This window comes from Cydia pomonella, chromosome 8 (genome assembly GCF_033807575.1).
Source record: "Cydia pomonella isolate Wapato2018A chromosome 8, ilCydPomo1, whole genome shotgun sequence".
Classification (NCBI taxonomy): Eukaryota; Metazoa; Arthropoda; class Insecta; order Lepidoptera; family Tortricidae; genus Cydia; species Cydia pomonella.
The window spans coordinates 17,286,464-17,301,663 of NC_084710.1; the positions used below are offsets into that span (position 1 = coordinate 17,286,464).

General features: G+C 36.6%; 1 protein-coding gene across 1 annotated transcript in view; it reads right to left on the reverse strand.

Annotated features, from left to right (window-relative positions):
• LOC133520751 (tropomodulin-1) overlaps positions 1-13,163 on the reverse strand; it is a 107,619-nt gene extending 94,456 nt beyond the window's left edge. The window contains exon 1 of the mRNA XM_061855381.1: positions 13,017-13,163. Within this exon, the coding sequence (XP_061711365.1) occupies positions 13,017-13,094 (78 nt within the window). The 5' untranslated portion in view covers positions 13,095-13,163. The remainder of the gene's footprint in view (positions 1-13,016) is intronic.
• Positions 13,164-15,200: the final 2,037 nt, after the last annotated feature.

Consider the following 15,200-nt stretch of genomic DNA (forward strand, 5'->3'; position numbering starts at 1 on the left):
AGGTTGCCTTATTTAAAAGTTGGTCCAGTCCATGGTTGCCTAGATTAACCGATTTTTGAAGTCAAGTAGGTTATAGTATTTTATGCAACAGTTGTATAAGAAGGGTCAAAAAAGGCGAGTGGCGTGAGTTACAATGTGAGCCGGAGCCGAAGGCGTAGGCGAACATTGTAAAGGAATACGCCACGAGAATTTTTTGACCTACTTATACAACGTTGCATACAATATTTTTCCTACGAGTCAACAAAAATAAATCTTAATTTAGGTAAACAAATTACAGCAAAAGTATATAGCCAAGACGCGCGAGTATACCTTGTTACGCGCCCGGCCCTGGGCCGCGGCCGGCCGGTCGGCGACACCTCCTCGTAACTCATGAGGCCCTGGTACTTGCTACTTGCTAAATTAATTTTTTGGACAGTTTTTTCTCAATTTTGGCCACCGTAGCCTACGGAGACTAACAAGCAACGCTAAGCGGTCTTCGTAGTCTATAGGTGTTGCTATATTACGGGTGTCACATGCGTGTTTCTGACTTATGAAGTAATTATTTTTACTATGCAACCAAATGAATATTTTGTAAGTTGGCAGCAATGCACTTAGTTTAAAACTGTATTCGTTTTGGTTTTGTTAGGTTGGTAGCCATTAATCGCAGTAACGTTATAGCTTATAAAAGCACAAGAGCTTTTATGAGGAATAGACAATATAGACTTTTCTTGAAACCTTTTATGTATGTTCTTATATTCGTGTTAATGAATGCATAAATGACAGATAACAGTAGAGGAGTAGGAAAACAATAAAATAAGCTTTAATTTGACATAAAATACAATGAAAACAAAGTAAACAATTTTTTCTGTCCGTACGTAATTTAACTAGGCAACTAATACAACTACAATACTAATGTCCGAAAATGACAAAAGCGATATGATGAAAAATGAGATGAACGTCTGATATCTTTATGTAACCTTATAAGAACATTGAACTCGCCGTTACGCCTTTTATATATTGGTCTATGATTTTTCACCTTGATAATATCTCTTTTTCCTCGCGTTGTCCCGGCATTTTGCCACGGCTCATGGGAGCCTGGGGTCCGCTTGACAACTAATCCCAACGACTGCCATCTGACCTTCCAACCCAGAGGGTAAACTAGGCCTTGTTGGGATTAGTCCGGTTTCCTCACGATGTTTTCCTTCACCGAAAAGCGACTGGTAAATATCAAATGATATTTCGTACATAAGTTCCGAAAAACTCAATAGTACGAGCCGGGGTTTGAACCCGCGACCTCCGGATTGCAAGTCGCACGCTCTTACCGCTAGGCCACAAGCGCTTCTTCACCTTGATAATATATGAAAAGAAAATAAGCAAGGCAAAAGTATCTGTAATTGGGTTTATTATTATATTATTAGTAAGTATATTTTATTTTTCCTTTGTTATTTTCTATCCTTTTGACGACCGGTTTGGCATAGTGGGTAGTGACCCTGCCTACGAAGCTGATGGTCCCGGGTTCAATTCAAATCCTGGTAAGGGCATTTATTCGTGTGATGAGCATGGATATTTTGTTCTTGAGTCATGGGTGTTTTCTATGTATTTAAGTATTTATAAATATTTATATATTATATATATCGTTGTCTAAGTACCCTCAACACAAGCCTTATTGAGCTTACTGTGGGACTTCGGGGATCAGTTCTGCGCTGGTTTACAGGTTAGCAACAAATGAATCAAAGTTACAAGACTATTTAAAATTGTCAAAAAGTTGTGTATTTTCTATTCGAAATTTTTACTGACAAATTATTTACAAAGGATGTTGCATAAAATTTAAGAAAACACCAATGACTCCCCGGGTGACGTTTTAGCATTTAATTTTGGCGAGAGGGCAACAAACGAGCAAGATGCGCTCATCAATTTATGAGGTTGATCTGTAAAGTTCAGCATTTCAGTGGCAGCTGTTGTGTGCCAAATTAAAAGCATTTCCACTGTACAATGTTTTCGACATGATATTAAGATAATCGGCAATGTAGTTCGATTTTAAAACTAAAATCTTTTGGTTTACCTACAAATTCAAGAGCACTAGATATTGTGCATTGCTTGACAAAATGCCTTCCCTGCGTTTTTCGTTGAATGTGGTTATCTGACGTTCCGTTAGGTCAGTCTGCAATCTTGAACATTCAAAAATTAGTGAGTATACTTACTAATCTCAGCCACCCAAAATCAAAACTTCATTAAACGGTACAGCATAATACTCTCATGGTTTTGACTAGGTATGGAGGAAACTATTTATAATACGTGTGACAGAAACCCCCGCTCTTCCACAGTTATTATACTTGCCGCAGAACTAACTGGCCACTGAGATCATAATGCTATCTCCTTTACCCTTGTTAAGACCAACCAAGAGTGAAAGAGATGGCATTATGACTTGACTCGCCACTTAGTTTTGCGCCATGTATAGTGGCACATTTCTACAAAGTCAACGATAGCAAAAAAATGTGCAATCTGCTAACATATTATTTCCACATCTATAAAACAATACTACTTACATACAATTACTATTTCAATGTTTTTATATACGAGTATACAATTTACACATTAAATTCTACATTATGTATATTCAGTAAACTAAGTATGCACGCGTGTATGTGTGTGTGTGTGTGTTTATTTTTTTAATGAGAGGAATGTTTATTGTGAATTAAATTTAAAGTGACTTTAAAATGAACTGCTAAAAACCTTATGCACCTATTTACAGACATTTACGGACATTTTGGTGCTCAACGTGGATTAACGTTTAGCTGCCGTCATTTCGACAAATACGTGTCGTATTCCAATTGTTTATTGAGAATGAGCGAGTCGAAGATTTGCTTGAACCAGTATAAATCTGTCTAAAGTTTACGTTACGGTCACGTCAATTTATCTATCAATACACCTGTATATCATTGTACATACCTTATTGATAATTCAGATCATACGGTTACAACTGTTAACCGCTTTACATGGTTCGGTCAACTGTGCTATCCGCAAAGCAAACTGACAACCAACTCATTCCTTGCATGTTCGTCGCAAGACTGAAAGAAGTCAAAGAAGATAGTCAATCGTGAATTTGGTTTTGGTTTGCACGTATATATACCCTAATTATGAATCAGGGTATAGTTTAGTCAGCGTTCGCAGTGTTCGCACTAGCAAAGAATACACGTCGGTTATTTATCGTAATGGCTGCGATCATTGTTATTTCCATCGCTTATCAAATCAGCTCAAACAGACCAGTATATTTGTATACCTTGATATCCGTAGCAACTATAGGAAACCACAGATATAGCTTATAATAACTAGTCTTTAACGAGTCTTGTTTGTGAATAGTGTTCCTGTCGGGGTGTTCCCGCCCGCCCGTCAATTAAGCAAAAACCGCACATTTGGCGGCGTGCCCGCGCAGTTGTTGCGGGCTTCTGCGCAGGAGTGAGACTCGAGACGGAACGTACGCCTTTTATGGCTGGTGCATTTGTGCTCTGATTTATTTAATGTGGCACTGGAAAAATAAGACGCAATGCTACATAGGTAGGTATAAACTATTCCTTAAAAGTACTTTAGTACTCTTTTTCTCATTTTATTTCTTCCACTTGATGCTGATACGGAGGCCGGATTCACTATTATGAAAATAAGTTGTTAGCCAACATGTAGTATTAACTGAGTCCGAAAGTAGCTATGTCCTAAATTAAACGAAAAAGCCTTTTTGTTCTTGCCGTAATTTTTTTTTCGACAAGCATGGTTCGTTGGGTAGCTGATCGACACTCCCTATTTTTCGCAACAAAAGTCGTTCTGGGGGCCTAGTCAAGCAATCGTTGATAGAAATCGCCTATCAAAACTTAAGTAATGTCCAACAGTCACGTGACTTTTCGCAGCATCGGTCACCTACATTTTTTTCTTTTTGTTTGACGTTTGTCGATGTACAATTTTCATCTTGGTTAAGCCTCCTGTTAATATTTTCATCAAGTCACGAACGGTCATTAAATCAAGCCGAATCTGGGTCTTCAGTGTGCGTGTGTGAATACATCCATTTAATACATGTCTGACGGACGACTAATTTAATGAGGCTGCCAATTATAGTTTGATTTGTCGCCATCAAGGTTGTATATGCTTCCGTGCAATGAAGCACCCTTCACGCCTGTTATAAATGGTGTAAATGTTGACACATTATTAGCAGGCGAGAAGTTATATACATGAGTATGAAACAAATAAACAAACTTTAGTATGGTCATAGAAAAATAAGTAGTTAGGTTAGAGTGTTCACTTCATGTGTACATGTGTGTGTACATGTGTTTTCTACATAATAATACTAAGTTTTTTGGGAGGTATATCCCAGATATAGGAGGGAAATCTTATGATTAATAAGTTTAAAACTTGCTTAAACCTTAATGCTTATTAACTATGCTTGAATTTTGTCATAAATAAGTTTTCGCTAAGCTTATATAAACAGAGGCGGCGTTAGGAGTGGGCGACGTGAGCCCCCGCCTACGGCCTCGCGGTACAAGGGGCCTCGCGCCTCAAATAAGTACCTATATCTGGGTAAGGTAAAAATGCCAGTGCCACAAGAGGGCCTCGCAAAACGTACCTTGCCCACATAAAATGTTGGTCTTGCCCCGCCACTGTATATAAAACTGAATATACCTACCTAAATGGGTTTATATATTTATATATACCTATGGGATATGTATGCAATGCATTCTCACTGCTAAAACTGTGCAAACTTAGCGTAGAAAGGCTCCACCTACATTTACATTCGTCTTAGCTTGACCCATGAACGGACGTCTCGCATGATCATAACTATCTTTGATGGTCCCGTTCAGACGATAAGGTGAAAAGTCTGTGCGAAAATTAGGCACCAACAGAATTTAACTAGGTAAGTATCGCATGCTCGAAGAACATAATAGTTGTATCGAGACTAAGTACTATATATATATTACGAAATTTGTAAGGTGGACTAGATCGGTAGTTTAAATTGCAAAAATACTAGTTTTTAAATTAGGCCTCTTTAAGGAGGTTTCTGGGCTGGTTTCGTTGCACAAGAGTTCTGTTAACCACATAATTCAAAGTGCATTAATTACATAATGCCTAACTTTATAAATCTAGTTAAGGAGTTGTAAATATAAGTAATTTTATAATCAGCTTATTTTTCTGAATTTACGAACTTATGAACAATTTAGTAATGTACACTTACATACAAAAAAGATTAACTTTAAATGTTTTAGTTTAACAATTTTGGTTAACGCTAATAAAAGTTTTAATCCAGCTTAAATATTGTGACCTGAATTGGAATAAATTGTTTAAGTAGGTAATTGACTAGGTAACTAATAAAAAACATACTTTATTAGGGTGCGTTTCCACCAAAGCTGTGTGACTATGCGAACCGAGGGATGTGTTTGACGTGAACCAAAACCAACGCTTCATTTACCTATCCTCGCTCAGCTCAGCTCTAGTGGAAAAAGCTCAGCGGAGCGAGGTTTTTGTACATACAAAACAAGTGAAGGAAGTGAGCGATATGTAATAACAGTAACAGATCACATCAAAAATAAAATTAATATCAAATTCGTAACCAGTTATTACTATCAGAATACGCGTCCGTTAGATTTAGGTAGAGTACATGAAAACTCTTGAAGATTAGTGTTCATCCAATTTAACTTTTGCTATTGCGTCGGTATACTAAATATAACTAGCTAAGTTTAAATAAATCTCGGTGCACGTTTTATATTCGTTTATTAGCTAGTAGGTATATCTATGCCATTCTAGTTGTTTACTGTTTGTAAATAGAAGATATAAAACACGTGTAAAATGGTAACAATCAATTTAACTTTGAACCTTGACGTGTGGGAGAAAAGGTCGTATTTTGCATTCTTACTTAAAGTTGATCTGTGCAGCGTGTGATTACTATGAAACTCCCAGTTATTCCTTGACCTCAAAGGTTGACGTTGATCGTGCGTTTATTTAAACACCGTTTATAAACACAACGCAGTCTTGACAAGTGTTGCAACAGCACTATACATATTCCTTTTCCTATGGCCCCGAAACATAGCCTGTTGAGTTCAAAAAATAAAATATCGTGTTATGATGACGTTCTCAATTCTCATGCTGAGATAGTAAGGCAAAAGTTTTTTTATCACGTGATGACCGATCACCTGTCATAGAAAACGAAGTGTTGGACATCACGGACCGTTCTAGCGTGTCGCGCTTTATTAGTATACCTCAGATTGTTTTCCATTTTATGCTTTAGGTACCTATATAAGTATGCCCGAAACGTACTTTAAGCCGGTACTGATATAGGATATCAGCTTTTGTTTCATAACTCTTATTTTTAAACAAACCTCTCAAGCACTGACTTATGGTTACTCAGTAGGTAATTGCTCCTATAGGTACTTATCATTCCGTGACTACTGATGCCCATTACAGCGCAAGTGATTTAAAAAATGACTTCCAATCAACATTTCAGATATCTATAATTAAATGAGAGCGTTAAGAATGTCGATTACCAATTCAATCAGAAATCCACATAGTTAACTACATCCTTCCATGCATCTTGCAATTCCTCGGTGGGCAACTGTAGGAAATAATCGTTTCGGCGACTTAATTACCTCTTATGAACGCACTTTGTGTGAAACACTCCTAAATTAAATGTCGGATAGTGCAAAAACGCTTTTATAATTTAATTGCGTATGGCAACACTGGTCAACTCTCTTCCTATCAGGGCTATAACCGCGAAAATCGAAGTTCATCAATTGCGGGCTTTTTTCTCTGTCACTCTAATTACGTCTTAGTGAGAGTAAAAGAGAAAGATCCCCGCAATTTACGAATTTCGGTTTTCGCGGTAGGCCCCCTGCTCTCGCAGCATTCACATCTTCAAAATGTAAGAATTATTTGTTTTCATTAATAAATGTGGTAAAAGTGCAGTTTCCAGTTCGATACAAGTCTCTCCAACCTATTTCTATTATGCACTTTTACTGTCTTTTACTTCCATATTTCGGTGGTTGAACGTTTTCGGTGTATTATTCTGTCCCGTTGTCCAAGGGACAATATAGTGGTATAGTTTGTTAGAAGAAATTGTGTATTACGTTTTACTAACATGCTTGGTAGATTGCCCATAATGAACATGGCTACATAACTAAATGCATGTTTGGTAAATTTAATTACCATAAAATCTGGGGGAAGTAACCATGGCTACGTGTATACTAAAGAAGTTGATTCACCCAATTAGCTACTAAATAACAGATTAGTATGTAGTTTTCTTGTTGTGTTCGAAATATGCCTACTAGGTACCAATGTAATTCTTTGAAAAAAAAATTGATGTTAATCAAAAGATCCAGCTTAGGAATCAATTCATGCATTCAATATTTTGCAATTCGTCTTAGTCACTTCACCTTCTGTCATTTTCTTGAGTGAAATAGGAGCCCTGAACGATATCTCATTAACCTTCAAACATGTCTGTGTGTATTTCCTTTACAAACCCTTAACCTATTTTACAGCCGTCCCGTCTGTATGATACTGACGTCATGTTTCTAAGCGTTACGTGTCTATTGGCGGGCTATAAAAATTAACAGCCGTCCGTCAATAGATATTTTTGGGTCGATCAACTATTTCTTGTTGTTATTCTGTCTCGTAAGCCAGGGGACAATATTAACACAGCTTCTTAGAAGAACTCCTCCCTCCTTGCATCGGTTTCCTCATCACTGAGGGTCGTGGCCACTTCTAAGGAACAGCTTCTCTTTGACAATTGCGATTGTCACCTTGGCTAGGCCGGAAGGTGTCACTTATGTTATGTTGTTACGTGTGATAAAAAAGAAATATAATTTTGACGTAGATAAGACGTTGACCTATAGAAAAGTAAAAAAAATGGGTATTCAAATGGTAGATTCAAATGAATTCAGCTAGGTACTTAGAATTCGACATTCCTATAAGTATATTATTTCCACTTTTCTTTTATATTGGCATTGACGCTTGACGAAACACTCTTTGGCTGTGACCTTTTAATGAGAGATTCATAGTGCATTAGTTGTCCAATATGTGGTGTGTAGCCTCAGTGTATAAATGAACTATAAAGCATCTGACATCTAACTGAAATGATGAATGGGGTGACTAACTAACTACTAGGTACGAACTAAATAGATTGTATTATGTTATGAGCTCATGTGGACTAAATAAAACATGGATATTACGTAGGGAATTTTCACAGCTTAGTTGAAAGCAGTAACTTAACTACTTTTTACTATGAAACGGGCCAGTTTAATCGTAAAATTTTATACTTGTCTGTGACTACTTCTAAAATCATATCTAAATGATGTCTTGCGCCAATACAAAAACATACGGACAAGTAGGTATGAGCGAAATGCTCGCGTGAATGGTAACTAAATTATAGTCATCATTATCATGTCAAAATGTACGTTACAATTGGCCTTCTGGTCAGACTTCCCAAACGAAAGTTGTAAATTCGAATCCTTCGGTCGTACCAACGAGCTTTTTTCGGTAATAGAGATTTAACTTTTTCACCGAATTAACAGGGCATGTATACCCGGCAATGAGTCGTGTGAGAACTCTTTTAGACTGATGATGGCTTCATCCACATACCTAGCTTTGCTCACTCTCGTCTTTAACCTTTATAGAGAAGAGTTCAGTAACTGCAATGTTTAAACTGTGCTTGTATGAACGGGGTTTAGAGGGTATTTACAGATCGAGTGCTCGGCGTTAAAACACGCACATGCGTACGAGTTCGGGGAAACGGCATGGAAATAAATCTAATAATTTAATGTCGGTGTTTAATTTGCACTGGTTGCACATTTAACGAGCGACAAATCTTACAAACAAGATTTTAAAAAGATGTAAGCTAACATGGGACATTATCTTACTTTCAGTACCATAAAATGTATAATCAAAATAAATACTCTTGTTTGGACTCGTGTAACTTGTGTAATGTTTTAACTAGGGCTACCATTTTGAGGTCCAATTTTAGCTGATATCCTGTACTATCATTTAACAATAAAAAAACCTACAGGTCAACGACCTCTTTTACGAACAAAAAGATAAAATATATTAAAAAGTAAATTTTTGATGACAATTTTTATATTTATTCTTTCTCAAGTAATTGTGGAAAAATCTCTGTAACATTTACCTATGTGCTTAAAATTTATGCCCTAATTCATAGTTATTGAATCATTATTATTTTTTAATGTGCGATAGGTAAATGGACAGATAATGGTACATTAACCAAGTCGTGTTTGGCGTCATACAACATTAAAGGAGTGCATTTTTAAAATGGTTGAGAAATACATAGGTATGGGGGGTGATTTATCGATAAAATTCATCTTTTCATTCGGCTCTACTATACGTGTACAAACACATTGTATAAACCCACACAAAAGTGATATGATATATAAGTGAAAGTTGTATCTCTCTTTAGCCCTATGGTTGACTGGTAGAGAATGCCTTTAGGCATTAAGTCCGCCAAATATACATATATGTTAGTCCTTAACTGTATGGTTTAACTGTTTTTTTTTTGTTTTTTTTTTTTTAAGAATTTAAAAGCTGCATAAGTTTTTTTTCTTACCAACTACATAATCAGTAACAGTAGTTGTATCCACGTTAAAGTTCTCTATATACCAGATTGAATCTATTGCGGAATAAGCTAAACTAAAAAGCTTCATCATCTTATCATTCACTTCATACACTTGTGACATTCGACCTTAATTATCCGCAATAAAGCTCACGCCACGTGGGCTGCATCTCAGAAATCGCAATCAATCATTCTTTCAGCTGATGTTTAAAAATACAGTGTCATTCGACCACCCACCGAGGCCCTTACAAAGTTCGAATGTCAATGAACCCTGGCTTTCTAGCTTTTAGTACTTACTTCAAGTACTTTTTCATATATCATGCTCTGAAAGAAAGTTGTTGTTCTAAAAAGCGCACTAGAGCATTTTACTTTTCAAGTACGTTTTTTTATTTTTTACGATAAGCAGTTGAAATTTAGTTTTAAACGGTTTTTTTTTACAATTTCCATTTTGATATTTAACGATACTTTTTACCCACATGGTTACTCTCAAGAAATGCTATAAAAATTATACTTAGTCATGTTTTAAAAAATCACATGTATTTCACTTTCTTGGTATTCAAAATGAAAAGTAGAGTGCTTAACTCGGGTGAAAGGCATCATTTCAGACTCTCACTGCGTTCGAAGTATTCGAACGCCAAATTACCTCGGCAGAAATGAGTTCCTTTCATCCCTTGGTTAACAATCTAGTATTATTCAGACTTCATTATTGCATTTTACATGCGTCGTCATAAAGTTCTCACAGTCCAGCAATTAATCCAATCGATTTGTGGATTTTATGGAAGTGTTTCATATGATGCTGAGTGCCATTTCAGTTGTTTTAATGACTACTCCAGACATCATCAATGTGACTTTACAATGAACGAATTCACGATAAACCCACATATTTCCAGTTCACTTTTTTGTGGGTGTAGCTATGCACTTTTTTTAATAGCAAACATTCAAGGCATAAGAAAACGCTACATTATGGTTACCACGTCAGGATTTTTCATTCAAAGTAATCGTTTCGAGAGAAACTTGGGTAAGTAAAAACGACCGTATGTCTCCGAACAACTACATAAGCGGTACAGACCCACATTAATGCACACATTCGTATTGTGGATAAACATCGTAATGTAACAGATAAACTAGGATGGGAGCCAAGACGAAAATATGCCCGTCGCGTTTTTCCTCCGGCCGCTTCAACTCGACCGACAAACACATTGTTAGATCACCAAAAATTAAAAGTTTTCTCCAAATTATTCCCTTTTTGAAGCTAGCTATAAGTCAGTTATACTCTCTGTTACATACAAATATACGTACAATTTTAATTGTTATACGTTATGGTTCAAATTGGTCATCTTTTAACCATGGAAAAATCAACTTTTTGTTTCTCAATCACTCTAATCATTTTACTAAAGTAAATAAATTCTTGTTTTGTGATTCTGATTGAGTTCTGCAAACGTTTGCGAATCTCTTACAATGGTCACTAACCGTTTGAGTATTCGGTCTGCTAATTTCTCTAACCAATTCTTAAAACTGAAGATGATTATTCATTAGATGAGTGAATTTAAAAAAAAATTACATACTTAAGGACCTGTACTTAGTATAAAGTTAATTGATTCCATTCTTTTACGACACTTATGTCATTTCTATATAGGTTATATGCATGAAAGTGTTTTTGAAATGTGTACGAATGACGTACAATAAATACAATACATTACAATTTACATGATTGATTTTAGTAACACAAATGAATCAATTAACTTAAGACTAATCACAGCTTCTCTTAACTACGCTTCATCACGTACAATTCAAGAATTCACCCAGTTAGCAAAAATCATTAAAATCGTATGGTGTAGTGGACCATTGTAATCTGTATGAAATGCTTAATATAACTAACGTATTTAATTTGATAATTATTAATACAGTATCCGTGTATATAGCTTTGAAAATGCCACATACTATGAGATCCTTTTCTAGAAGTTAAAAATGGGTATAATAAGTTGTCCTTAATGATAGACGTTCAACATCGCGGACTTTTTGTAGACCCATGAAAGAAAGACAACCCCACCATACATTGTTTTGTTATAGCTCAAGCGGATTAGACAGCGTTTTCGATTAAAGCTCGTTACAAACAGACAGACATCATCGTTATATTTCAACCAATTTACACAAAACCTTAACAAGTTATATACCTAAACCTTCCTCATGAATCACTCTATTGATATGTGAAAGTCGTATGAAAATCTGTTCAGTACTTTTTAGATTTGGAGTAGTTTAATAAGATGAAGTGCACTGACGTTTTCCCCTAGACTTGCGGACACTAGGTTGCGTGACAGTCGTGCATATAGCGATATGTCTTCTGTATTGTTTTCTATTTACTTAAGTACTTTAATAATTTAAAACAAATTGGAAAAGTTAAGCATTCAATATCTACGATAGCTAAAATCAGCTTTTTTCAGTTTAAGTTTTTTACAGAATTCCGATGTTTTAAATTAAGTATTTTTTCATCATTAGTACAAGTGAACTTGAAATTTCAGTTGTATTTTAAACGTACATGTGACGTTATTAATTGTGTTTATGACAGAGTGTTGTAGGTGGAGTGTTTTGAAGATTGATTGTGACATATGGCCTCTAGGGCTCTCGAGACAATCTTAACATACTGGCCAAGCAAATGAAATTCAGAGCTTCCGGGAAACTGTGACAAAGCGATGATGTATAAACTGAATCTGAAAATCTTTCTTACTATTTTTCAATTTTCCCAGGTTTCCATCTGGTTTAGTAGGCCCATTGCAATATAAAGTTGCAAAGCTTAATATGTACTTTATTAAATATGATACTGTGTTTAGGTCTTGGTATCTGTTGATTACTACAGTAGCAAACAAAAAAAGCTTGGTGAGGAACTGACGATAAAATGAAGTCGTATTGAGATTCGGTAATAAAATAAAGACACGTTTGATCTTCTGACTGACAGAAGAGGTCGGCGCATACCGGCATTGAACGTTCTTCAGAAACTAGATAAGTATTTCTTCTGATTGTCAAGTTTAATAGGTATGAGGGTAGCGTTGGTTTTTGCATCGTTTCAGTGTTCCTAGTGCGTAGGATAGTGTAGTGTATAGAGTAACTAGTGTGTTGTGTCCATATCATTGTGTGAGATGTTGTGTTGTTTGTCCGCAAGGTCGCGGAAGCACGGGTCGGGTCGTCGCACAAGTCAAGGTGGGTACGGAAAATTTCATTCAACTGTTCTATTTACATCACCACAAATTACAGCGCATCGCGCACTTCCTTCACTGACGTACGGACCTTCGCATTCCGTGCAGACACTTGGAATAGTAAAGCTCCAGGAATACGCCGGAAGCCGGGAAAGGGACAACGCGAGGGTTTCCGCGTCCGTGTAGGCTCGTGTTTACGTCGGTTATGTGACCGGCCGGGGGCGTATTGTTACATAAAACGTTTGCATCCTCACCTCCTCTATCTTGAGGTTTGTGCGGACCACCTTGCGGGTGACCGCGCTCTCGTAAGTTTCTTCAATTGTCTCCGCCATGGCTGCGTTGCGCGGGCGCTGCGGGCGACGCGCGCGATAGTTACGGCGGTACTGACGGGCGCGCGTTATTTTTAGTCACGCGCAGAGCCAGCTGCTACAGCTTTCAGGCGCCACAGTATTTGCGGACACGGTGTCGCTCCAGCGTCATGTCTAGAGGATGCCATGAAGCAGAGCTAAAGCGCATCCTGAACCTATGGTTAGATACTCATGACTCACACAATGCGATCGTCCCTTTCGATCGAGTTTAGCAGAGGAAAAGAGACTAGTCTCCTAAACAAAAACTATAGTACTCTGGCTGGTATATATCTCCTTAAATCTGCTAGCCTAACTCCTAAGCTCACTTTCAAGGCTTATGTAGTCCTGAGGAAGCTCACAAAAAGTAAGACGCACCACAAAATGGACTGATGCCAAAGGATCCTTTACGCACGCTTCCTCAAAAGCTTTCAGATTGACAGCCGAATGAGGTTTACGATCGAATCGATTTGTGACTAATGCAGCATCTGCCACCAGTGAGATTTAAATCAGTCCGAATGGCCGGTGGCGGGAAATGTGCGCTCGTGGGTGAGGTCTAGTGACGAATGGAGTTGGCACTGTTAGCGTTCGCCTGCCTAGTTTTTGTTTTTGCGGTTTATAATATACGTATTCTAGTTATGTAGATATTGGAATAGTTGAATTTGTTATAAAGAAGTTGAATACTTATAAATCTGTAATCAGCAAAGAAATAATTAAATAGGTACAGTCGGCGGCAAATATTTCTGCAAACGAATTGCAGAAATATTTTTATTGCATGTCAAATGCTTAATTCTGTGCATGACTCCTAATTGCGAAAAGAATAATAACATGATGTTCAAATAAATTAAACGACAACAATGGGTAGCTAAGCTACCACGTACCTACTTTATGAAATAAAATCAGACTACGCGTCGGTACTGAAGGATTCTTACCAATATGTACATAAGAGTATTAGGTATGTCAGGTATGTCATGGAATCCTTGCCGGTAAAGAATTCCACGCCAAAAATTAGAAAAAAAACATAATATTATGGTTAGAAGGCGTTGCCCAATATGTGTTAAGGATGCTTCGTTTATCTAGTCTAAGCTAGTTACACCTGGCCAAAGTGCCATCTATCGGAGTTTCTCAGTAAACGAACAATCTCTGAGTTGGTAATGTTAAACATATTCTATAAGTGTTATAAAAGTACACTTTTTATAACAACAGACAAAAATTAAATTGCATTGTAACCGACTTCGCACAAGGAGTATTTGAAATTGCCAACTAACCAGTAACTTCCAATTAACGACATAGCGATGAGTCATTGAAATACGCTTAAAATATTATAAAATATTTGTCCTTAAATTATTTTTAATTTATTCATACCTTTTTTTTTCAAGGAACTTAAAATAAAATTATCTTATTTCAAAAAAATAAAAATACAAAACAAATCCTAACGATTTTCAGGACCGACCGGTCATTTCGTTCTATATCATAATAATACAAACTAGCAATAAATACTTGTTTCATCATTGATTACCTATGTTGATTACCAACGAAGTTAAATTAAGTTATCGTAGCCATGTCGTAGGTAAGTGGCGTCATCTATTGACGAGTAGTTGAATGTTTTCTCTCTGGATTCCTTTTTTATTTTTGTTTTTGTTTTTCTTAGTGTAATTTAACACGTTTAATACATGTTGTTGGTTGGAAGTTAAATGATTTGCTCTCTATATATTTACGACAACCAAATAATTCAAACAGTACTACAGAAACTTCCATAGGACTGGTAGCGCCTGAAAGAAATCTCTTAGCAAACATAAAAGCTTGATGTTAGCCGGTGGTATTTCTGTGAAGGAAACAATCGTTACGAAACCGGGTGAAATCCGATATATATATTTTAGGACATAGAAGCCCAGGATAGAAAGCTAAACGTAAGAAAAACTTTTGATTACGAGTATGTACAGATCTCCGTAAATCTTCAATTTAAAAAATCAGGTATAGATATATACATTGAAAGTAGGAACAGATTATTCGACGCTTCATTCGGATTTCCGGCCGAACTTTCAAATGGCGAAATCGTCTTGAGAGTATTTATTTTATGATTGCTTATTAATT